At 40.8% G+C, this 26,158-nt stretch overlaps 1 protein-coding gene across 4 annotated transcripts in view; it reads left to right on the forward strand.

Annotated features, from left to right (window-relative positions):
• The window catches only part of LOC109433660 (progestin and adipoQ receptor family member 4), a 151,573-nt gene extending 125,415 nt beyond the window's left edge, over positions 1–26,158 (forward strand). For all 4 annotated transcript variants that reach the window (XM_029877979.2, XM_062844196.1, XM_062844198.1 and 1 more), the window contains exon 7: positions 5,197–26,158. In XM_029877979.2, the coding sequence (XP_029733839.1) occupies positions 5,197–5,304 (108 nt within the window). In that variant the 3' untranslated portion in view covers positions 5,305–26,158. The remainder of the gene's footprint in view (positions 1–5,196) is intronic.

Genomic DNA, 26,158 nt, shown 5'->3' on the forward strand with positions numbered 1-26,158 from the left:
TAAAAAAGGGGGTGTATCTACCTGTTAGAGTGTACTGCGTAGTTAAGACCTTTGTTGAGAAGGGTCAACTGTTCTTCCGTAAACTGTTCGGAAGAGCGATTGACCACTAACCCAGTTAGTTCTTGTGTTGTGTTTTGTGGTTGTGTAGAAGAACATGTAAACTTCGGATTTTGCATCTTTAATGCTTTAAGTTTTTTATCTAGTAATTTCCTTTTTCTTTCTGATTCACAAAATTCTGCAACTTTTACTTTTGTTAGAAAATTAGGGAAAGATTCAGGATAATCTTTCGCTAACTTTAAATGGAGAGAATAACATTCCAAAGTTTTCATGTTGATCTTGCTGTGTAGTTTTTTGATGCTTTCTTTGATGAGTCAAAGAAAGATTCAACACAAACCATAATCGACATTGAAACAGCTATCAACACGAACAATTTACAGACACCACAGATTCAAGAAATCAGAACACAAACAGCTAACATTATTCAAAACACACAACAAAACAAATTGAACAAAGAACACCTGAAAAAACAACGAATAATCAAAGAACTTAACCAGAAACCAGTTTTCTATCTGAAAGCTGACAAAGGAAACAAAACAGTAATCATGAACAAAGAGGACTATGATGAAATAATGAATAACAAGATTCAAAATGGACCTTACCGAAAGCAACGTACGGATCCTCTTCCAGGATTAGTAAGACGTGTTGACAAAACTCTCAAAGAGTCTACACCAGTTTTAGGAAGCGTCATTAAAAGCCTGAAAGAATCTAACCCTTCATTGCCAAGAATAAAAGGACTTCCCAAAGTTCATAAACCTGGAAATGAAATGCGTGAGATTGTTTCAGCCATTGGTTCACCTACACACAAAATTGCCAAATATTTAGTACAAGAATTCCAAAACATGCCTAAAAAATTTCACAGTAGATCTGTCAAGAATTCCGAACAATTCACAGAACTAGTACAGAATTTATCCGTTAACGACGATGAAATTTTAGTTTCATTCGACGTTAAATCACTATTTCCAAGCATTCCAGTTAAAGAGGCCATTAACCTACTAGAAGATTGGCTTCTGAACCAATATGAAGATTCAGATTCAGATTGGATTAAGAAAGTTCGTACATACATCAAATTAACCAAACTTTGTATGGAAGAAAATTATTTTTCGTTCAGAAATGAAACCTACAAACAACTTAATGGCGCCCCCATGGGCAATCCACTTTCTCCATTTTTAAGTGAAATTTTTATGGCAAATTTGGAAAAACGCTTAGAAAACAACAAACAGCTTCCTGAAGTCTGGTGGAGATACGTTGACGACGTGTTTAGCATTGTTAAGAAACATCTTTTACCTGAAATCTTGAACAATATCAATAATGCACACAAAAACATTGAATTCACTTGTGAAATTGAACAGAACAACCAACTACCATTTTTGGACATACTCATCGTAAAACAAGAATTAACACTTTCCTTCGAAATTTACAGAAAACCGACACACACTCAACGCACTATTCCAAATTCATCAAATCACTCACATCAACACAAAATTGCATCCTTCAATCACATGATACACCGAATGCAGACACTTCCACTTAGTGAAACAGGAAAAACGAAAGAACTTAATTACATTTTCGAAACAGCACAGTTGAACGGTTACACAAAACAAACAATACAACAGATCATCAACAAAAAGACACAACAACAATACAGACGTTCTTTGACTACACTGACACGGACAGAACCTACACTTAAACGGATAACTGTGAACTACAACAATGACACCAAAAAACTCCGACCAATTCTCAGAAAGTTTGGTTTTGAATTAGTTTTCACAAGCAAAGCTAACCAACTTCAAACTCTCTTAGGATCTACGAAAGACCCGTTGGACAACTTAACAAAATCTGGTGTTTACAAAGTAACATGTAATCACTGTGACAAAATATACATAGGACAAACAAAACGCACACTCAACACACGATTCAAAGAACACGTAACGGAAGTATCAAAAGCACACAAAGACACAGACAAGGGACTCATTCATCATTTTAAATCTAAAGTTGCTGAACATATTTTCAATGAAGGACATTTTTTGAATACTTCAAATATTAAACTCTTACGACACATTACAAACCCATGGAAACTTGATGTTGCAGAAAGTTTAGAAATTTACAAACAAAACAATAAAAAACTACTCAACAAGGATCAGGGCAATGGGTACACGTGGATGTTTAAATTTTTACCTAACACACACAAAACATTACACAATACACAAAACACAAATTGACTACCTACCAAATCGGCAGGAAAAAATAACACAACAAACACCAATTGACTACCTACCAAATCGGTAGGAATTTTCCTAGCTTTAGGTATCTTATTGACACCCTGTTTTCTAACAGGTAGATACACCCCCTTTTTTACAAATCTGTACCTACAATGTTGTACCTACAATTTTGTATCTACATTTTTATACCTACACTTTTACCCACACACGTACCTACACATACACTCCTAGTATAAATACCACAACGAATGCGAGGTTTTCTTCAGTCGAGCACTTGACACTGAAGAAGTCTGTAAGTCACAGACGAAATAGGCCTATCTGTCCGAAGATAAGCACAGTAGTAGAATTAAAAGGAATTTGCCTGTCCTTTCTAGTTTTTCTTTAAAAGAGTAATTCATTTTTTATTTTCTTTTGCAAAAGTGAAGTATTAGTGAAGCGTTTTTAAATTAAACTAGAGTCTAGTCTAGTCTAGTCTAGTCTACACATACACAGCCATTCATTGAAAGAATCCTGGAAAATGATAGAATCGACAACTTCTATCATTTTTCTTGTCATTATTAATGATTGCAGTACATCATAGATGCATTACAAGCATTAAAGCGGCCAGGCCTACTGTGCAGCGTTATTGATTCAACAAAGAAGCTATTGAGTGGGGACATCTCGTACCAACCTCTCAGCTTGAAATAAAAAATAAACGTGAAAAACGGTGGGGGAGACGATGCTAAGAAGGTTAATGTCTCCCCTTGGTCCTTCGTCGTTGGTCCTGGGATGGAACACAGGTATTTGGTCCGTGTCCTGGCCCTAGTGCCTAGGCTTAAGCGCCTTTACTCGCTCTCTGAAAAGAAACTAAAAATTATGTCCCCGCTTAATAAATATCAATTAGTGTCAATCAATCATGCAACATGAATGTAAAACGTTCTCACATACATATTTTCATTTTTCACTATTAGTTCGATAAGATTCCACTGAAAAGCTCATCAGCCGGATTTCAATTTCGGCTTATTAACCAAAAAACCATGCAAACCAAAAAAATAAAAATAAAAAATGAGAGACCAATTTGCACATGAATATACGATCAGATCGCTTGCTAAAGCAGATCATTTTCATTTCAGAAACATATGATTAATAGTAAAATTAGAAAGATCTCGCCATGTAAATGTCTTGCTCCAGCTAATCCAGCAATCTCAAACAGTAAACAAGAGCCATGAATTGCTGTCATATTTCCGCAGCGCAGCGGTAGCAGCGGCAAGCAAAACGGTCCTTCTCAGAAACATTTCGAGCCGCGGCACATACAATAACATCCAGCGAATTTCACCAAACAGAGCGAACGCAATGTTGTCTATAGGCTGGCTGACCACTGTTTTCCTGCTTTTCTTCAATGAATCCGGGGGCCTCATCCGGCCTTAGAAGTGGGAGTCACTCACAGACAATCTTCAGGATCTAATTCATCTTCATTTTTTTCGTCTCTCGGAACAAACACACTTTCACACACGCGAAAATTACTTGATTGTCGTTGTTTCGGACAAATCACCAGTGGAATCACGAAAAAAATATACTGATTTGGGGACAACGAAGTTACCCGAAGTAAGGGATCTTTCACATGGAACTCAAATTAAGAGGAAACTTCCAAATTTATCAGAAACAAATAGTCCAAATGGCGTAGCGCAATCATCCGATTAGCGATTAGACCGTCGGAATTGAAATGAACGCGGAAACGATCTTTTTTAAATTAAACTAGAGTCTGAAAAAAAAGAAAGGGTTTAGAGAAGGGATCCACGAGGATTTCACGGGTTTGTTTCGAGAATTTTATGGTGGTTTCAGAATTTTCGCCAGATATATGTTTGAGAAGTTTGAGAACGCTGCTCCAGATCGAATCCGATCTGTATATGACTTATATTTTCATTGTTTCATGCTTTTGTTTGCTTTATTATAGATACCACCTTGCAATCAGGTTTGACTCAACTGCCATTCAACGAACCATCTGCGACATTCGTCGAGTTGCCGATACAGCATCTATGAGATATCTAATTCATCTTATATCCATTCTTATCGTAATGCTATGTTCAGACTGGAAGCTGGATAACATGTTATTTATTCAAATAATCACCATGAATAACGCCTTCAAGATAGTGGGATGATATTGGCTTGATAGATTTCAAATTGTGATACCAAGAAATATGGATCATAAATTATGTGACACTGCAGGGGAGCTTTTACGCAGCTGTGAATCAGAACCATTGTAAAAATATTAATCCACCAAGGATGATTTCCAGCTGAAAATTCCATCGACTTCGCCGGGTATGAAATATCGCCCCCTTAATGCTAGAACTAGGTAACTGGTTTTGCGAAATTTCGAGAGTTTTGTTTATATCTGAACATACACCATAATAAACGAAAGTTTATCCATTGGAACTACGAAAACAAATAGTTATTCATCTTTTAAGACCAACAAAGTGTTTGTTTTATACCAGGATTAGTTTTGCCAGCCATTTTTGTCCGTACTTCCAAAAACGAGTTACCTAGTTCTAGCATTAAGGGGGCGATATGATGATCGCTATCACAAATGCCTACAGTTTGAAATAACTGTATATAGCAGGTAGTTCTAAAAGACCGGCATTCCGGTGTTTCTTTTTTGTTGCCAGCCCAGGCCGGGATGTCCTTGAGCCACGTCACACCTTATTTGTTAACAACCAACGCAACGCCATAACTCATTAATAACGATGGAATAGGACTCCCCATTTTCTAGTCCATTTGTCATGATTAAAAAAGTGCCTCCTTGCCTCCATCTCCGCCTCCACCACCACCGCACCGTTTCGGTTCCACGTGGCTGTGATAATACCAAGTCGTAAATTTTCCCGTTTAGCCGCAGTTAATGATGCCTCTTTCTCCTTCTCTCTTATCCCGCCCATCCCTGTAGGCAACCGTCCGGGACATCGAGTGGATGCAAAACGCGGAATGTAGCCGGTCCAACCTGACGTCATCGCTGAACATAGACGCCTTCAACGGATCCCACCTGGAGCTATGACCAGCTGGCGCCGAATACTCCGTCCCGCGGGATGCCGCAGCTGGTCTCGGCTCCTGCCGCAACTCCTCATCAGCCGCTGCCGTCTACCTGGCCTACTTCAACACCACCACGACCGCTCCTCCTAGGACATGTGCTGCCGGTTCCGGCGTGGACGCTTCTTCCGGCAGCACCAGCACCGCCAACAGCACTACAACTAGCAGCATAAGTGGCACAACGACGACGACGACGACGTGGTGGAGCCTGGTGGAGTTCGTACGACTGCGTGTCTTGCGGTCATCACAGCAGCACGAATACGGCAGCGCGGATCTCCCTGGAGGTGGTGAGCTCGCCTACAGCGATGACGGTGCGTTTCGGTGGATTAGTCGGTGGATTTCTGCTGACGGCGGTCACCGATAGACACAGACGGGTTCGTTCGTCCGACTCTGGCGTGCTCGACTCGGTTCACCCCCGCCTTTTACTCTTTCACCGCACTGTTGAGCTGTAGCAGGTACCATTCTCTCTCTCACCCTCCCCAGAGGGAATTTGTCCAACCTGTGTGCGAATCGGATGTGATTGGAGCAATGATTGCCTCTTTCTTGGAATCGGTTTGGGGAAAATTTATGAGCCGGTTTATTTGTCATGTTGTGTTGTGTTTCGTGTAAGTGCAAATCAGTGCGAAAATTGAACATGGGATTGTGTGGTTGGTATTAGACCTGTGCGCCGCCGCGCCACGCCGCCGCCGCCGACACTTTTTGTCCCACGCCGACGCCGACCGAGGTATCGGCGGCGCGCCATACGCCGCTGTTTGTCACGCCGCCGATTTTCATTTTTCGCGCCGGTGATCAGTGCACGAACAAAATTAAGTTTATATAAAGTTGAGATCAAATCTCACTATCACTGTCATAAGAGTTTGATTAAAATAGTTGATTTCTCAACTCTTAGAACACACATTCACATCTCCGCAGAAGTTTATTCAGATAATCTTTCAGGATGCCTCTTAAAGATCAGCCTGGGATTCCTTCAGAAAAATCTTCAGGGATGTTTTTGTCGTGACCAGCTTCCGGCATCTTCCGTTGGCGTTGTTTTTTGCCAAAATAATGAAGGCTCGACGCTCCAACTGGTAGAAAGCGGTTCCACCCGCTTACTAGCCGGTGGAGCGGGATGTAGTTGTGTGGGCGCTTCTGTTGTGCTGTTTCTTTAGCTGGTCTGAGCGAGGAAAACTCCCAAAACCTCACTTTTGACCAGCTGCGGAATTAGCACTCCAAAGAAGCCTCGGCCCAGCTGCTGCTACCACTACGGGTTACTGCTCCGCTCTGCAATCGTCGATCAACTGACTGCTCGTTCACGATGTGTCACTTTTATATTATGTTGCGTCGTTTCCTCTCCTCCTCGACGTCGCATTTGACATGTTGCATTCCTGTCATGGAATAGTATTAGGCGCTCTCGTTTTCATGTGTCGATTATTATTATAATAATTTTTATTTTCATTAACTTTTTTTTTTCTGTTATTCCCTTTTATTTATTCACTACCTTCACCACATTTCCCCTCACCTCTACACTCTCATAAAATCAGGTTCATTTCCTTTTTATTATTTTATTTTGATTTGTTATAATAATAATAATAATAATAATATAAAAATAAAATTCCAATAATACATACAGTTAGTGCCACAATTGTTTTCAAACTGTATTCATTTCGTTTGTATGCAACTTTATTTATTCTTTTAATTAGACAGCGTCAAATATAACAAGACAAAGCAGAATGCAGACGATCTTCAATTTCCAATTCTTATTAATTTAAAATTAAACTCAATACCATTCACAAAATCACTAAAATTTGTGAACCATATCGGCATTGATATTAACCTGAATTTGTTTATTACCTATATTTAGGACTGACTTCCTACTCACATCACATCGAAATTACAGTTTGCAAAATGTTTTCCAATATTGCATGAAATACACACGTAAAAAAACTCAGTTCAAAATTAAACAAAAACCGCGTAAAAAAAGTCTCACTATTTCTCGACGAATCATGCAAAAATAAGACGATGATTTTTTTTGTATGGAGTTTTCATTTACGCGGGCGTAAAAAAACATGACTGTAAATTTCTTTATATTTCACATACACCACATAAGTGATCAAGTCTAATAATTATTTCTCATCTGTCCTTTATTTTATTACATTTCAATCTGAAGGATATCATTCGGTCTACCATTTTTCTGTTTAAAATTTAAAAGTAAATTTATTATTCTCCGGTAAATCAGTTCATCATAATTTATTTCGATAAATTGTTGTATTATTAGTAGCAATGTCAAGTTAATTTAAACCCATGCCTATTTTTAATTCAAACAACCTGATGCTTAGAAACTGTGAAAAATGATTAGTTGTCATAATGTGTTGCTCAATAAATAATATAGTGCCCAACAATACGCAATAACGTGTGAGCTGTAATAACTCTGTAAAAAATCTTGGTAAAAATCAATAAATGAGAAAAGTTAAATAATTAATCATTTTCAAAATTTCATTTTTATGACACCTTGGTTTGAAAATCTTTCATATTCCTTACTTGCGAGGTTGCTTGTTTGGCTGATTATAATAACACCTTAGTGGTCACGTCGTGTACTGAGTATTACGCGTTGCAAGAAAAAAAAGGTTCATAGAAAATTCAAACGCACGTACGTACGAAAGGATATTTCCCTTCACAACATCATGGATACCCATGTCCAATTAACCTTCCGTAACTCGCATGGTTGGCCACCAGCGTCAGCACTAGACTAATTTCAAGACTTTGATGTATCAAAGAAAACCATTAAATTTTATGTATTTTTTTATGGAAATTGACTTTTGTGCGAATTATATTTAGTGTGTTAGACTAACCATAAACTGCGAACTTGGGTACCGAGGATTGTTCACAATCTGCAAACTTGACTGCGGAAGAAATCGCGACCATGACGCCGCTGGCACCACGTTTATGCTAAGTACAAAAAGCGAGATATTTCAATTTTCTTACACTGATAACAAAATCAGTCATCAATTTGCTATCATCGATAGCAGGAATGCTTTTCAATTCATTATTCTGCTCTTATTTTTGATGTTTTAATTGTTAAAACAACCAAAACGACAGCAACCTGAGTTATCAAAATTTGCAATATCACAACATCATAGTTAGTTTCCTATTTGTTATCAGTCTTTGCTCGGGATGCCCAGTTGTTCTGAGACGGATGCTCTATTGTATCCTATTGAGAAGTCGAGTCGGCGGGTTCTCTTGAATTCTCCAATTTCCATACTTGAAAAGGTAGGTAGTAAAACCCTGACGCATCTTACTGGAACAAGTATTAAGAAAATATTAAAGCATATGATCTTGTTGAGATCTAATGGTGTCCTGTTCCATAAACGGCCACAAAAACGTTCAGTCATTACCCAACAGAGCCATCTTCACCTGAGATCTATTCTCTGCTATGCGCCGATAGCCCTTTGCGCATTAATTCCGCATCAAAATCCATTTTATTTTAATTTCCGCGTAATACACGAACTATAAAAAATGCCGCTTGTGGTACACAGCGTGAGCGTGGTGTCACTGTAGGTGGTAGAAGACGCGACTGCTCGAGGGTTAATAATAATTACACTTGATAAAACTTAAACATGAAACGAATCAAATTGGGATAGTTTTTATCTTTTCCTGTATGGTGAACTCGACCCATCTCGCTAGTGAATTTGTTATTCGTGGGCGTCATCTGATAATGGCATGTTCAAAATATAGGCTAACAAATAAGAAAAACAAATCGACTTTCGTTTGAGGTTAATTTAACAATGATGAGTTTATTTCAATTATTGTTAAGCTAAACGGAATCGCTCAAATAATCTCCAATCAGTGTGGTTTTCTTTCGGAATGGTCAAAACATTTTGCATGAAAGCTTTACTTGATTTAGTGATTCTTCTCAGCTCCGTACTGATGTAAAAAAAGCAAGGTTTCCACATTTCTTACGCGATTCCTTACCAGAAGTTTAAATGCATCGAGATAGGCCAATACATTTCTTGCCATCAGCGTAAACCAGCAAATCAAATTTCAAATTCACATTGTCTGTTTTATGGTTTGGTATATTCAACTAATCGTTTGTCCCTCTTCCCATATTGAAAGTAAAATGAAAATATACATCAAAGAATAAAAAATTGGTTGATTTTTTTTTTACGAATGCTTTGCTAGTTGTTTATTAGCGCCCAGTCGAAGTATCGTGTGTATCGAAGTTCTTATTCGTTGTTATAGACAAGTCATGAACTTAGTTTTATTCACATATTTCGGCGAAAAACATTGAAAATGAATCAATTCACACCACCAAGAAAAAAAAAACTGTAGCTAATTATTGTCAAAATCCATAGCCATCGATTTCGTATTCGATAAACTCAAATTTTACCAAATGTCAAACTTTGTGAGACGTTAAACGTTTTCAATTATTCAGGGATTTTCCACGTAGCTTTTATTTGGATTTCTGATCAAATGGTATTGGCAAGTACTTACTGCATACATTATTATATCATTTAACAACACCCAAATAGTCGCATCATTTATGCTGTGTCAATCCACGATCATCAAGTTTTCCAATAACTTCCACAGTGATCATTATTCTTGGAGCAGTTATTAAGTATTAAAACTAGCATAAATAAAATTACAAAAGCCAGAAAGTTTCAGAATAGATGACCGCTCAAAATAGCTAACGAAGAAAAATATGTAGAAAGGTCGTTGCGTTTCACGTGAAAGTTGTATCAAACTTGCCATTTCGTTATTGCCTAAAATCTCAAGGTACGTTATGTAAGCATTCCAACATATCAACGTATTTAAAAGCGTTGGCATGTATAATGAAAACATATTTTCTTACTTCATAGCACGGCAAGCAACTTCTCTGGCTTGCTGACGATAACAATAATACATTTTGAGTAACACCTGGCCACCCAGGTGTATGGCATCCTCATAGAGACGATATTGCCAAGATGTTGCATCAAACTCAATCTTCACAAAAAAAACTCTGCTTCAAGGGTGTGACACATCTAGATTTGAATATTTGGTGAACCTATCATATTTTTTTTACAGTGGATTCGCGCAGGGCTGAAGCGTGTTTGTCCGAGAAACATGATTGCAATCTCCACAGAGCTCAAAGCAACCTAGGCAGGCGGCAGTACGACGATTGTCGGAACTGCTAGTCATAACATAAAAATTTCACCAAATGCAAAACATTCACAAAGAAATCCTCTTCATTGTTTGATACATTTCGATCCGTTTTCCAAATCTGGCTTTCAGCATCAGATTTCCTAAAATCTGAAAAATTATCAAACACCATCGGGCAATTGAATGACATATGCGTTGTTAAATAAGATATGTCTACATTGACACCTGGGTAGCGTTATCCTCTTTGAATAGCTTTGAGCTATTTGATCAAAATAAACTACTCTTTTGTTTGCCTCGACATGTTTCTTAAGCTAAGTTTGCTGTTCCCAAAGTGGAAGTACAGCTCCATTTGATTTACACGGAAGGCGTCACCGGTGTTACACTTTTTTTCGAACTTGTCGTCTGGGAACTGCCATAGCAAATTTGAGGCGGAACTTTACCACTACTTTCCATATTTTTGCCTGGTGCGAATGCAATGTCAACCGATGGCAACTACCAATCACACGTAATTGTCGCAGTCACACAAACACATGATTTCATTATTCCAGAACTTTTTCTCCAGCTGACTTTCCAAACCGTTTTGATCTTGAAATTCTTAAACTCACTTTTTTTTACACTAAATTTTTTGCGTTGTTTTTCATTTTGAATTTTGCATTTTTTTTTCTTCTCATATATTTTTTTTTTCGCAACTCCGTCTATCTCCACCGGAGTGTCAATCCAGAAGTCCGTCTATTTCCACCGGAGACTGTTTAAACATTCATTTTGCGTCATATTTTTTTTTTTTTTTTTGCTACTCCGTCTATTTCCACCGGAGTGCCTTGACTTATTTTTTCAGAACTCCGTCTATTTCCACCGGAGTCTGTGAGTCTGTTTTAGGATCATCTCTATTTTTTTTACCGCATCTTACTTGTACTGGTTCAGCTTTACCGGCTGTGCCATGTCGTGACCAGCTTCCGGCATCTTCCGTTGGCGTTGTTTTTTGCCAAAATAATGAAGGCTCGACGCTCCAACTGGTAGAAAGCGGTTCCACCCGCTTACTAGCCGGTGGAGCGGGATGTAGTTGTGTGGGCGCTTCTGTTGTGCTGTTTCTTTAGCTGGTCTGAGCGAGGAAAACTCCCAAAACCTCACTTTTGACCAGCTGCGGAATTAGCACTCCAAAGAAGCCTCGGCCCAGCTGCTGCTACCACTACGGGTTACTGCTCCGCTCTGCAATCGTCGATCAACTGACTGCTCGTTCACGATGTGTCACTTTTATATTATGTTGCGTCGTTTCCTCTCCTCCTCGACGTCGCATTTGACATGTTGCATTCCTGTCATGGAATAGTATTAGGCGCTCTCGTTTTCATGTGTCGATTATTATTATAATAATTTTTATTTTCATTAACTTTTTTTTTTTCTGTTATTCCCTTTTATTTATTCACTACCTTCACCACAGTTTTCAGATGATTTTTTTTCCACAAGATCTCTCAGGAAGATCTCGACAGGAGTATCTTCAAAAATTATTTCAAGAGAATTCAGAGATGCCTACTAGAGATACATCAGAGATTCATCCAGAAGATCCTTCAGGAATTCTCATAGGGGGTCCTTCAGAGAGTAGTCTGAGAGTTCCTTCATGGATTCCTTCAGAAGTTCCTTAAGGAATTTCTACAGGAGTTTCTCTAGGATCTAGTATAGGAGTTTCCTTAGAGATTCCTCCAGGAGATCCATCAGAAATTCCTGGAATTTGTTCAAGAATCCCTCCTGAAATTCCTTCGGGGATTCCTCTTGGAATCACTTCGGGATGCCTCAAGAAAAATTTGCATAGATTCTTTCAGAAGTTCTTCAAGGATTGCTCCAGGATTGCGGTGACCTCTCCAGGAGTTCACTAAAGGGTCTCCCAAGTTCCTTCTGAAATCATTACAGAAGTTCCTTCACAGAATTTTATACGAAGATCCAAGGATACCACCAGGAGAACTCAGGGATTACCTCAGAAGTTTATTCAGCGATTTCTATATAAGAGTTCCTTCCAAAATTTCTTCAGGATACCCTTGGGGGATTGTTCGAGAAGTTCCTTTAGGAGTTCTTCCAGAAGTTCTTCCAGGGATCGCTCCGGTTCTTTCAGATTGTAGATTGAGATTGAGATCTTTTGAGGAAGACTCACGGATGCTTTCAGTAGTTACATCAGAGATTTCTCCAGAAGCTCATTCATGAATTCCTACAGGAGTTCCTTCAGGGAATGTTGTAGGAGTTCCTTCAATAGTTCCCTTAGGATTATAATCAGGCATATCTCTAGGAAATTCTTGAGGGATTTTTCTTGGAGTTTCTACAAGAATTCCTCAAGGGTTATCTTCTGTAAGTCCTTTCCCCTACTCGGAAAGATCCGCTGAAAATTCTTCGAGGATTGCGCCTGGAAATCCTGTGGATATTCCTGCCGGAATTCCTTCGAGCATTCCCCTGGAATCCCTGCAGAGATATCTTCTGTAATTTCGTCGGGGATTCCTCCTAGACTTCCTTCAGGGGTTCACCTGGACTTCCTTTGAGGATTCCTCCTGGAATTCTTTTGGGGATTCCTCTTGGACTTCCTCCGGAGATTCTTCCTAGATTTTCTTTCAGGGTTTCCTCCTAGACTTCCATCGAGATTTCCTCCTGAAATTCTTTCGGGGATTCCTTCTAATATTCCGTCAAATTTCTTTGGCGGTTCCTCTTAGAATTCCACCATGAGCAATCTATCATGGAATTCTTCCAGGGATTTCTCCTACACTTCATTTAGGGATTTCTTTTGGATTTCTTTCGGAGATTCCTCCTAGAATTCATTCTGGAATGTCTCCTGGAATTCCTTTTGGGATTCCTTTTGGAATTCCTTCTGGTATTCTTCCTAGACATCCTTCGTGGATTCCTCATGAAATTCTTTCGAGGCTTTCTCCTGATAGTCTAACGTGGGTTTCTCCTTTGGGGATTTCTTTTGGATTTGCTTCAGTGATTCCTCATGGAATTCATTTAGGAGTCCTTCTGGAATTCCTTTGGGATTTTCTTCTGGAATTGCTTCAGTGATTTCTCCTAGAATTTCTTCAAGGATTCCTCCTGTAATCCCTTCGGAGATTTTTCCTGGATTGCCTATGTGAGTTCCTCGTGAAAATCCTTCGAGTATTCTGCTTGGAAATGCTTCGCAGATTCCTCCCAGAATTCCTTCAGGGGTTCCCCCTGGGATCCCTGAGATTTCTCCTTTCATTCCTTTGAGGATTTCTCCAAGAATATCTTTGGGAATACTTCCAGGAATCCCGTCGGATATATTGCTACTGGACCTCCTTCAGGGATTTCTCCTGGACTTCCTTCGGGGATTCCTCTTGGAATTAATTTGAAGATTTCTCTTTAAATTCCTTCGGGAATTCCTTCTAGAGTTTCCTCGGGGATTTCTCCTGAAATTTCTACGGAAATTCCTTTTCCTTTTTTTTGGAGCTTTCTTGTGAAATTCTTTCAAGGTTTCCTCTTGGAATTCCTGCAGGAATTCCTGGAATTATTTCAAGGGTTTCTCTTGGAATTCCTACGAGGATTCCTCCTGGATATTTTCAATGGTTCCTCCTAAAAATACTTTGATTATTTCTTTTCGAATTTCTTTAAAAAAATCGGAAATTTCTTTGGGGATTCCTCCTGGACTGGCTTCATCAAATCCTTCTGGAATTTTTTGGGGGATTCCTTTTGATATTCCGTCGTGGAATCCTCCTGGATTTTCTTCTCGAATTCCTTTGGCGATTCCTCTTAGATTTCCTTCGGAGATTCTTCCTTTCATTCTTTCAAAAAATTCTCATGGAATCACTCCTCCTGCAATTCCTTCGGGATTTCCTTCTTGAATTTCTTCGGTGATTTCTCCAAGAATTCCTTTGGGAATTTCTCCTGGTATTCCAAAATTCTTCTTAGAGTTGCTACGAGGATTCCGTCTTAATTTTTTTTGTAGATTCCTCTTCCACTTCCTTTGTGAGATTCGTCTTAGAATTCCTTCGGGGTACCCTCTTTGAGGAATCCCGTTGTAATTCCTTCGGAGATTTCTCCCGGAATTCTTTCGAAGGTGAACTCTGGGATTCCTGCAGGGATTTATCCTGTAATTTGTTCGGGGATTCTTTCTAGACTTCTTTCGCGGATTCCTCCTAAAATTCATTCGGGGGTTCCTCCTGCTCTGGTATTACTTCTGGAATTCCTTCGAAATTTTCTCATGGAATTCCTGTGGTGATTTCTCTTCAATTTCTTCGGAGATTCCTGCTGGAATTCCTTTGGGAACCTCCTAGAATTCCTGCAGGATTTCTCCCTGGAATTCCATCGGTGATTCTTCCTAGAATTCTTTCGAGAATTTCTCCTGGAATTCTGTCGGGGATTCCCCCTAGAGTTATTTCGGAGATTCCTTTTAGAATTCCTTCGGGGGTTTCTTTTGAGGAGTTCTTCCTTCGAGGATTCTTCCCAAAATTCCTTCGGAGATTTTTCCTGATATTTTGTCGGGGATTCCTTCTGGATTTCCTTCGGGATTCCACCTTGAAATTCCTATGGTAATTCCACTTCGATTTTTTTCGGAGATTCCTCTTAGAATTCCTTCGGGGATCCCTCACGGAATTCCTCCGGGGATTCCGCCAAGGGGGAGTCGCTGAGCACATCTTTACTTGCGCCAATTATTTTCAGTGTGCCACCGGGTATTGAATTGTGCCTCAGTGTGCCCCGAAGTGCCACTGCTTGATGATTCAGATTTTGCTTGGCAACTACCAAGACAACCAACTGTTTGTTTTCATTTTGCAGGTCAAATGCACATGGTTGCCTAGTTTTTTCACCCAAACTCAAGTGTCAAAATTGTGCCTCAGAGTGCCTCGGTGTGCCACACAGCGTATAAGACGGTGTGCTTGGCACCTCTTGGCACAATGTTCCAAGCGACTAGCCCCTTGGATTCCGCTAACAATTCCTCCGGGAATTCGTCTTAGAATTCCTCTGGGGAATACCTTATGAGATTCCTCCTGAAATCCCTTCGAGGATTCCTCATGGAATTCTTTCGGAAATTTCTCCTAGTATTCTCTCAGAGATTTCTGCTGGAATTACTTTAGATATTCCCAAGGAGATTCCTTCTCCATGTGTTTCGTTGATTCCTCCTTGAAATCCTTCGAAGATTTCTTCTCGAAATCCTTTAGAAATCCCCGCTAGAATTCCGTCGGGAATTCCTCCTGGGATTCCTTTGGAAATTCCTGCTGTAATTCCCTTGGGATTCCTGCTTGAATTCATTTGGGGAGTCCTCCTAGAATTTCTTTTGAAGATTCGTCCTGGATTTCCTCGAAAGCTGCAATCAGAGATTTCTTCAGAAGTTTCTGCAGAGATCTCTAAAAGAGATTCTTTAATCGCCAGAGATTCCTGCAGAAGTTTCTCCAGGGCTCCATGCAGCAGTTCTTGCAAAGATTGGTACAGAGTTTTCTTCATGGATTTCTTCAGGAGTTTCTTTCAGGCACCTCCTAGGATTCCTACCGAGATTCCTCCCTGAAATCATTCGGGGATTCCTTAGTGTAAATAGTGTGACTTTATTATCAAGTTTGATAGCTTCTGAAGATTCTGAGAAAACAAAAAAAAACAAAGCTCTACAGGAGTGCAACAAAAAGAACTCTTGAGCAAACTTTAGTTTAAGACTCAGACTCAGACTACAAATTCTAGAGCGTAATAACAACTTCTTCGCTTTGCCAATGTTTAAATTATGGCCAAATTTTGGTCACGCCGATTCACGCCGCCGCCGCCGCCGCCGAAGGCTGCCACCGGCGTGACGCCGATGACGCCGCCGCCGCCGGTCAAAAATGGCTCTCACGCCGCCGCCGAGCAAAATATAGTCGGCGCACAGGTCTATGGTATACGGTTTAGTTAGACCTGAAAATTGCTCTTTTTAATTGAAGTAGGCTCGGCCTCTATACACTGAATTCTGTTTTTACATGATGTTTTAACGCGATTTTCTCGAAGCTACGCGACTTTTTTACACGATTTGGATCATTTGCGGAGGGCATATCATGTAAAAACAACAAAATTTGAACAGTTTCTCGAGTACACTGCAATTTCGGTTCATGCAGATTTGATGCATTGTCCTTCATTAAAATGGGAGCGCTATTCAACCCTTAAGAAAATGTTATAATGACGGTAACTCAAAAAACATTTTACTGTACACAAAGTACAAAAGTGGAACAAACGACTCTTAAACAAACTTTAGCTTAAGAAACTGTTTTTCAGCTAGTTCTGTTTCTTGGATATGACAACGGGTCATAGGAGTTCTCAGGATGATCTAAGGGGAACTGAAGAGAATATGGGCGAACTAGAAGATCCCCATAAGGACTGTGGTTGTTTAGGGTTCATCAAGTAGGCTAAGGACAGATTTCAAGACTAGCGGGTCCTAAATAAAGTCCCTCACGGACAACCTCGGGTTGGTATAACAATGTTTGTGCTGTAATACAAAAGAACTCGAAAAATGGAGAAAATTGAAGTGGTTTCGGATAGGCCAGGAGGAAATAACTTCCGGAAAACCACAATTAACTTTAAGAAACGGATTACTTTATTTGATATAACGTGTTCGCACTTTAGACATTGGTTTTTGATTAGATTCATATTGCTGTGTGCGTTCAAGATGCAAACGGTGCTCAAATGCGCTTCAAACGCGGTAACACATGTTACCAAAGGCAACGTAGCAACCATAGCCAATATCACCGCCTACCTAAGATTCGAAAACTCCCACTGACATCGGGTTACTTGTTAGAAAATCTTACCGCATTTGGTGCTCCCGCATTTGATATTTGCATTTTGAATGCACACAACAATAACAGTGTAGTCAGTAAGGACAAAACAATATTACGCTTATTGGAGCAGAACCAGTTGGGGGCAAGCTAGAGTACGATGGTTACTCTCAACAAAAAATGCAGTGGACAGTGTCCAGGGAGGGTTTCAATAGGTTTCTGAGGGGGGTTTCGGGGGTTTCATAGAGCTTCGGGGGTCCTAAGGCTGTTTAAATGTCACAATAGGTCTATCAACAGATCGCAGTGACTTAAATACCCATCAAGGAATAATAAGGCTATCTTAGGTATTTCAAGGGGTTTCAAGCAGATTCCAGGGAAGTTTCAGAGAAGGTTTATACGGGGCAGCAGGGACAGAGCAATTTAAGGACATTCCACGGGGTTTTAGAGGCTCTTCTGGTGCTTTCAAGGAGTTGCAGGGTTTCAGAAGGGGTTTTTAGCGTTTCAGAGAGCTGCCGAGGGTTTTAGGGATACTTTAAAGGATTTTCATGGAAGCTTCAGTTGTTTCGGTAGGTTTCGTGTGGATTCAGGGCGAATTACCAGGTTCCGGAGGCATTATAGGTTATTTTAGCAACTCAGCGAGCTTCAGAGGCATTTTATAGGGCTTCAAGGTGTTTTCAGGGGTGTTTCAAATCGGTCTAAAGGTGATTTAGGGAGTTTATAGGGACACACTGTTAGCCTCCTGAATGTCTTCTGAAGCTTTCTGGGACCACATTAGACTCCCCTGAGACCCTTTGAAACGTCTCCAAAAACGTCTCTAACGCCTTTGGAAATATATTGAATCCAAGACCTCCTGGAAACTCCCTGAGACCACTTGTAACGTTCTGAAACCCCCTGAGATCTCTTAACACCCCCTGTGACCCTCTGAAGCTCCCTGAAAACTGTCCATATCCTCCTTGGGTCTTCTAAAACGAAATTGGAACCCCCAGGAACCCCCTGAAACCACCCAACTAACATTTTTTCTATACAGGAGTTTAAAAGAGCTTTCTTTCAAAAGCGTTTGTTCCCTAATTTATTATGCTGCTACTTTTGTTGGTAAGGAAAATCTCCTAAATCCCATGAAACGCCACTGAAAATCTACTGGCCCCCTAACAATGACCTGTGATCTTTTGAAACGTCCCTGAGACCCTTTGAAATGCCCCTGTAACCCTGTGAACTAACTACTTCTACGTTCAGTCCTGAGCACCCATGGTGGTGCAGAGGGCCGAAATTGAAGATTTCCATCCTGGCCGTCATGACCTGTGGTCAGATCAAATTTCTGTCCACTTACTTTAGTTCCTCGTCGAGGCTGCGCCACCATGACCCCCTTGAATCCCCCTGGAATTTCCTGATATCCCCCCAAATAACCAGGACAGCCATTCAAACGTTCCCTAAACCCTACAATCTCCTGAAACTCCCCTGAAGCACCATGAATCGTGTAAGTTATGTTCAGTCTGTAAAACATCTGGCTGAAGAAGGATTTTTTTATTTATTATTTTTTACACTAAGAATGCATTCGTGTCAGGCTGAAAAAGGTGTCTAATGCCTCTATTCATTCGGGGGTTTTTTCACTAGGTCTTTCCGGGATGCCTCATTGAGTTTCTTCTGGGACTTTTCTAGAAATTCCTTCCGGGAGTAACTGCTTCCAGAATTCCTCAACGAGTTTCTTCGGCGATTCCTCCAGAAGATCCTTTTAGGATTACTCCGGGAATTCCTTCTGGGATGCCTTCCAGGATTACTCCATGATTTCATTCATCTGATATTCCTCCATAATCTGCTTCCCAGATTGCTCCAGGAGTTTCTTCCAGGATTCCTCAATGATTTTTTCCGAGACATTCCAGGAATTCTGGGATTTCTCCATTAGTTTCTTTCGGGATTTTTTCAAGAATTCCTCCCATGATTCCTCCACAATTTTCTTATGGGATTCCTTCCGAGATTCCTGAAGGAGTTTGAATCTTTCTGGGATACCGTCAAGAATTTTTTCATGGATTTCTCCTGGAATTCCTTCCATTGCTCCATCAGAGGTTACTTCCGAGGATTGCTCCAGAAGCTCTTGCTCTAAAAAAGGGTTGCTCTAAAAGTTTCTTCCGAGATATTTCCGGGAGAGCTTCTTCCGGGGTTTCTTCCCTTTAAATTTTTTCCAGGATTTCTCCAGAACTTCCTTTAGAAGCACTTTCAGGGATTCCTCCATGAGTTGTTTGTGGGATTCCTTCAGGCTGTTTGCTAATACAAACGCAGCCAGTACAAGAAAGCATTCTGGAAAGTGATCGGGTTAGATTACGCCCAATGACGTTTCTTGTCAATATTGAGGCCTGCAGCATATCAAATAAATGGCACAAGCGTCAAAGTGGCCAGGCCTACTGCGTTGTGTTTTCCGCAAAGATGATTCTTCAAAGTACCTCGAGTTCTTCACTATTTTCTTTCACCGAGGTACACTCTCTCCTGAATTCAGATTCTACTAGTAACGGAACAAAAAAATCCTCCGGGATTCCTCTATGGCTTACTTTTAGCAATATTACAAAACTTCCTGCTTGGAATTGTACAGGAATTTCTTCAAGGATTCCTCCAGAATTTCCTTCCGGGGTTTTCAATAGTTCCTTCATGTACGTCCAGGAATTCCTCCAAGGATTCCTTCATTCTTCCGCAGATTTCTCGTGGAGGTCTTTCCGTAGGCTGCTCCGAAAGATGCTTCCTGGAGTTTTTCCTGCGATTCCGGGATTGTAAAGGAATGAAAAAATCCGGGATTCATTCAAGAATTCCTTCCACAACTCTTCATGGTACCTAATCCATTAGTAATTTCTTAAGGAGCTTCTTCCAGGGTACTTTGGGCAATCTTTCGAAGATTCTTTTAGGAGTTCCTTCTGGAATGCATTAGGAGGTTACTCCGAGATTCCTCTAATAGTTTTATTTAGAATTGCTTCAGAAAATACTTCTAGGATTCTTCTTGGGGCAGCTTTCGGAAGTTCTGCAGGAGTTACTAAAGGAATCCCTTGAGGAGTACCTTCTGTGATTCCTCCAGAAATTCCTTCCGAGATACCCTTAAAAAATCCCTAATGGGGAACCCGTTCCAGAGATTTTTAGGAATCTTGAAAGGAACTCCACAGGAACTCTGGAAGGAACTCCTGGACAAATCATAGAAAGACCGCTTATTGGAGGAATCCCGGATGGAATTTTTGAAGTAACTTATGAACATTCCTAAGCACTTGGGGCAATCGAAGACAACGGCTTGAATGGTCTTGACTGGGACCATGGCTGGATCTGTTGACCACTCCCGACCTGGCTGGGCCGAGTGGCGATTGGTTGGACGGTTTGGTCTGACATGGAGTAGAGTTGGCTTAGCCCCGAGCACGGCCCGCGGCCTGGATGGGCCGCAACCGACGGCTTGAACTTGGAAAAGGTTATAGTGAGTTGGACACGTGCGGGTTCCGCGATCTAAATGACCGGATGACAGTTATTGGGTGATTGGATTCGAAACAGATTTGGGAACACGGCCTGGATAGATCACGGTTGGAGTTTCTCAGGACAGCTTGTTCCGGATGGCTTAAGTGGACGCGCGGACGGCTGCTGCCTGCATAGATCCCTTGGTCCTGAATTAGTCTGAGCATGGGCACGTGGGTTTCCGCAGCTTGGCTGAGCGTTTCGTTTGGCCTATGATTGAGCATTGAGCACGTGGACTTCCTGCTGCCTAAAAGGTCCCCGGATGCCTGATGGGTCCGGCGGGGTATTTGCTTGATCACGTAGGCTTCCACCGGCGTGGAAGGGATCCGATTGACGCTCTGCGGAGCCTACGGTTGGGCACATGAGCGTCCCGCTTTTGCCACGATTCACCTCACGGCCCCTTCATCCTCTCCGCTTCGCTGTCCCCGTATCCTATTGTTCTCCACAATTTCGTAGATTCGCTCCGGGTATTGAGTTGCAATTGTTTACTTCGCCCCAATAGGTAGAGTTGTGAGCCGGGAGCGTTAGTAACATTTTTTATGGCAGAACTACATGCATAGTCTAACAATATTTATGTTTTCGATTGGATTTCTGGTGCATGATTGCTGGTTAACCATTGTAAACGATTTCGGTAACAAGGTCGCTATAGGTAAATCCAACGGAAGCTAACGATCCCTCCGCATCTGGTGGCAGGAATGAGAAACCTATGAAAAGAGGGGCTCCGCCAAAATTTGCCATTGCGCAGTATAGGCAAACTGCACTTTTTTCACATTTTCATATCGAATTCCGCATCGCAGAGAAACAAACGAGCACTTTTTGAAAAGAAAATCTGATTCTCTTTCAGGTGCGCTTAGATCCGGTAGGTACTTACTTATGTGATTAATTTGAGGAGCTCTTGCTACGCCTCCGGCGGGCAATCTTCCGGATTTTTTGTTAGCTGGTCAATCCGGTGTCTGTCGTCGTGGGCATCGAGATTGATGATAACAGAAGCCATTACCAATGGAAAATAGCAACCACCAAGGCAAAATATGAGTTAATTTTGAAAACGAAAAATTGAATTTTTGATGTAAACAAACGATTTTCACCTTATCTCACTTAGCGCCTCTACAATTGGGGGTCATTCAAATTCACCTATAGAGTAAACAGAATCTTGTCACTTTAATTTGCAGAAGAGAGAGTCGATGAAGAGAACTCTCTCATGTTACTTTCGCCCTTATTTAAACTCAATCTAGAGATGTTATGGTCCATATACGCTCACGCCAGTAGTACGATCACGAATCAGTAGTTAGCAGGAAAGATTGCTTGAGTGATCAATAGCAGCGTATTTTCAGAGCTATTCCAAAGTGCTGCCACAGAGGAACGGACGTCACACTCTCATTGCTTTCCATCGATAACCTTTTTAATGTTTGGTTCAAATATTTAGTAATAGGTCGATCGACCACTCGCGGCGCTGGTATCGTTTTTGCTTCTGTTTGACGTTTGCTCACTACCGCCATCTAGTGGCGGCCCGGCAAAACACAGTACGTTTAGCATTGGGCGATTACGTTTTCGTGACGATGTATTTAATGAAATTTCTTCTAAGTGTTACGTCTGTTTCTCTGTGGTGCTGCCATTGTTTAATGGTGTGGCACAACCCTCGGCTCAACCATAATTGGCTGAACTATTCATGCAGATTAAAATAATGCTCATTATCTCAGATTTGATGCGATATTGGTAATTAAAATTCGCAACAAAGTTGTAGAGCTGTAAAACTGCACTCTACGTTGCGTCTAACAATACAGTAAACGTTCGATAAGTGCAACATGTTTACGTTTCAGTTACCGAATGAAATTCGCTAACTGCAACGACTGACAGCCGTCAAACAGTTGTCAATTTCTGTTGGACGCAGTCAGAATGCACTCAAAAACATCGTAATGCAGTTGTAGTGCAACTGAAAAACATCGCAACTCTATTGAAGTTTCGTTTTTGACAGATAGCGGTGCGATAACTGCAAAATTGTTGCACTTAGCGGACTTGCAGTTAAAAAGCATTGCAGTTAAACCGTTTGCACCGAGCGAACGTCTACTGTACTGGCGTTCGATTTGAATAAGTCGATGCTGACAACACTGGCAACACTGATTATGCTCAACACATATCACAGATCTGGTACGACATGGACAATTCGAACACTGACAAACAAACGTAACGGGAAAGGATGAAAAAATTGTCCGATATAAAAAGAACACGCTGTCATCTATTGGTAGAATCACGTGAAACGCTATCAGCCATAATGGATTGCGGTTTGACGTTTGACTAATAGGGCACTGCAAGAAATTCTCTCCTTCTCTTTCACTCTTACAGCCATTATGTAAACAACAAGGCCAAGAAAAGTCAAAATTCCATACACAATCAAAACAGTGCAGTGCCCTATACACACACTACTATTTACACAAACCGCCTGTAATTTTCAGTAACACGAAATTAGTCTATGGTAACACATCCGCAAATATCAAAGCAACCGAGCACTAGCCAAATATAATGGCAGTTCTCTTATGTCGAATTCGTTTTTGAACCTGGGTTGGAACTGGATCGGCGGAAAATGTGTAAACAAAAAACGTCAAACAAACTTTAGTACAAGCAAAACCGAAGTCGGGTTGGGGTTGAAACTGTGATCTGATCCAGTTCCAACCCAGGTTGGAACTGAATCAAAAACGAAAACGACATTAGGTATTGACCATCAAACGCAAAGCTAAATTGCGCAGGTGGCGCTTTTCTAAAACAGTAAATTACCAACCCTAGACTGAATTACTAATGCTACAAATGGAAGAAAAGTGAAATTATTGCAGAATCTCCTAACTTTCATGCAATGTATTGGCCAGAAATATGTTATTTTTGCTTCCAAAGTTGAAAATTTTGCGTTACTCAACCTCACATTTGATCGCCAATAGGGCACTGCACTGTTTTGACTTTGTATGACGTGTTGGCGATTCTTGGCCTTGTTGTTTGCAAAATTTCGTCAAGATTGAAAGACACGGAGAGAACTTCGTGTAGTGCCCTATGTTAGATCTTCCATTGCATCTGTAGTGGTAAATGGTTAGGAACGGAGTTTAAATGGGATTTCATTCTATGTATGTTCTATGTATGGGTGGAAAAAATGGTGATCTAGTGTATCTTAGGAAAAAAACAACTGTCATTTTACTTGGGAACACTAGTGCCTCTGGTGGATTTTGTAATATAGTTTCATGATGTCCGCTAATTGTAATCCGCTTCCACATGTTTTATAATAGGGTGCCGAGCCACTGGGGAAGTGGCTGGTGTTTTGGTACTTTTCCGCTATAACCCAGTCAAATTCAAACCAATTGACTTGATTTCTTTTTTTACACGGCAAGAAACTACAGTCTGAATTCGCTCGTTGGGTCACGACTGCGCCCCGATTAGCGAATCGTGTTCGTTGGCACACGCAACGGGCAAGAAACACGTCATGATACACTCGCATACTTACACAATCGAGTGGAGTGGACATGGTGTGATGGTTAGAACACTTGACTATCACGCCGAGGACCTGGGATCGAATCCCACTCCGGACAAACACGCAAAATGTGAGTTCTTCCTTCGGAAAGGAAGTAAAGCGTGGATCCCGAGATAAACTAGCCTAGGGCTAAAAATCTCGTTAATAAAGATAAAAAAAGTTTTCTCCCTTATTTATAATGTTCATTCTTAGCATATTTTTTCTAGAACATGGTTTCCCAAACTGTGGGTCGCGACCCCCTAGGGGGTCGCCGGCATTTATCCAGGGGGTCGCGAGGTACAGTAAAATATTTTACTGTAAACAGTCAACAAATGAGGGAATTTCTAGGGGGGGTCGCGAAAACTTCGTCAGTTGGCAAAAGGGGGTCGCGCGACCTGAAAGTTTGGGAACCTATGTTCTTGAAAAAAGGACCCTACAAAGTTGTGCCCTGGGCCCCCACATTGATAAATCCGGCCCTTGCCCTAAGCTAGTGAAAATTCCACCCCACAGGGTTTTAAAGATGTTTCTAAGGGACAGGAGGTTCAAGAGAAACTATATAAAATACATAGATGTTTCGAATGGTTTCAAGAAGGCTTCATGGAAATTCCAGAAGGTTTTTAGGATTTTTGAGGGCTTTTGAGAGGGTTCTGATAATTTCAGAGCCTGCAGCCCCTTTAAACCCCTGAATTATCCGTCCAGCTTCTCTGAAACGCGCTAATATGCCCTGCAATCCCTTGATCTATCTAATGCTCCCAGAAACGCAATGAACCGTTCCTGAATATCCTCCAGAAATCCGTTGAAATCTCTCTGAAACACCCTAAGACGGACCTGAAACTCCTAAAAACTCATGAAAAACTGAAACATCCTTGAAATGCCTTGAAGCGTCCCTAAAATCTTTCTCAAAACTTCTTAGACCACCGGAAATTCCCCTGAAATGTTCTTCAGTAACGTTCTGCAACATCGTCATGATCAATTATCAATCATTCGGATTGCGATTGAAAACATCGATAATGGAATACCATTCTGCATAGACGAGTGTATCGATTAACAACAAATCTGGCGTTCGATTTGAATAGGTCCTAAAATTGCTGTGATTCCTATGTTGATTCGACCTATTCAAAACGAACACCAGAAATACATGCAATGCAGTGCTCGAATCGGAGTAAATATGAAAAATATTATGGCCGTATATACCGTTGAAGAGAAATTTTCAGAGAGCCACACGCCGCTAAACTATCGTGCCCCACTCTCAGAAATATTTGTTCCTTGCTCTTGCTTTCACTTACTTCAGAAGCATGTTAGCTAATGAAAGCATAGCTATTGCTTTGGGTTGGAGAACGTCGGTCAAAAGGAACAAATTTTACATCGTTCGGGAAAAACGCTTTAGTTTTCAAGCACTGATGAACGGACGGACGTTCAACGGACAGCCAAAAGACCACTTTGTTCAGGCATTTACTGGGCCCATAACCTTCGACCAAAACTAGCATCCATCAGAGTAATAAAGGTGGGTGACTTCATACGACATTATCAATTCATAAATAACGTGAATCTTGACATAAAAATCAATGAATGTCAAATCCCCTGCACATGATTCCAAGAAGAGGCATCACAAGCGAAACACTTTCCGTAGCAAACAGCCTGAAAAGTCGAACAACTGTAGAGCACCATTTCCACATAGGTCTGTAACAGTCGGCACGAAAGTATAGGACCTGTGAGTAGCGCGTACCAAGCGGAGATCGCAAATTAAATAGTTTCGTAAAAAAAAGGACGCAAAAAAGCTATAAGCGCATATAGAAGAGTTCGTCGATAAAACAGACATGAGTTGATTCCTATTAGAAACACACACAACACTACGATTTAATGAGTTAGTTAGAGAAAATTATCTAGAAAGAAAGAAAGAGAAAAAACTTCAAGGTTACATGCGAAGCATATAAGTTGACAATTTGTACAGTAGAGGAACAGATAAAAAAAGCGCTCTAACACTGAAGAATGATTGAAGTAAAGAAATCTAGTCCTATTACACCTCCGAGCTACCTATC

Source organism: Aedes albopictus, chromosome 1, assembly GCF_035046485.1.
Source record: "Aedes albopictus strain Foshan chromosome 1, AalbF5, whole genome shotgun sequence".
Classification (NCBI taxonomy): Eukaryota; Metazoa; Arthropoda; class Insecta; order Diptera; family Culicidae; genus Aedes; species Aedes albopictus.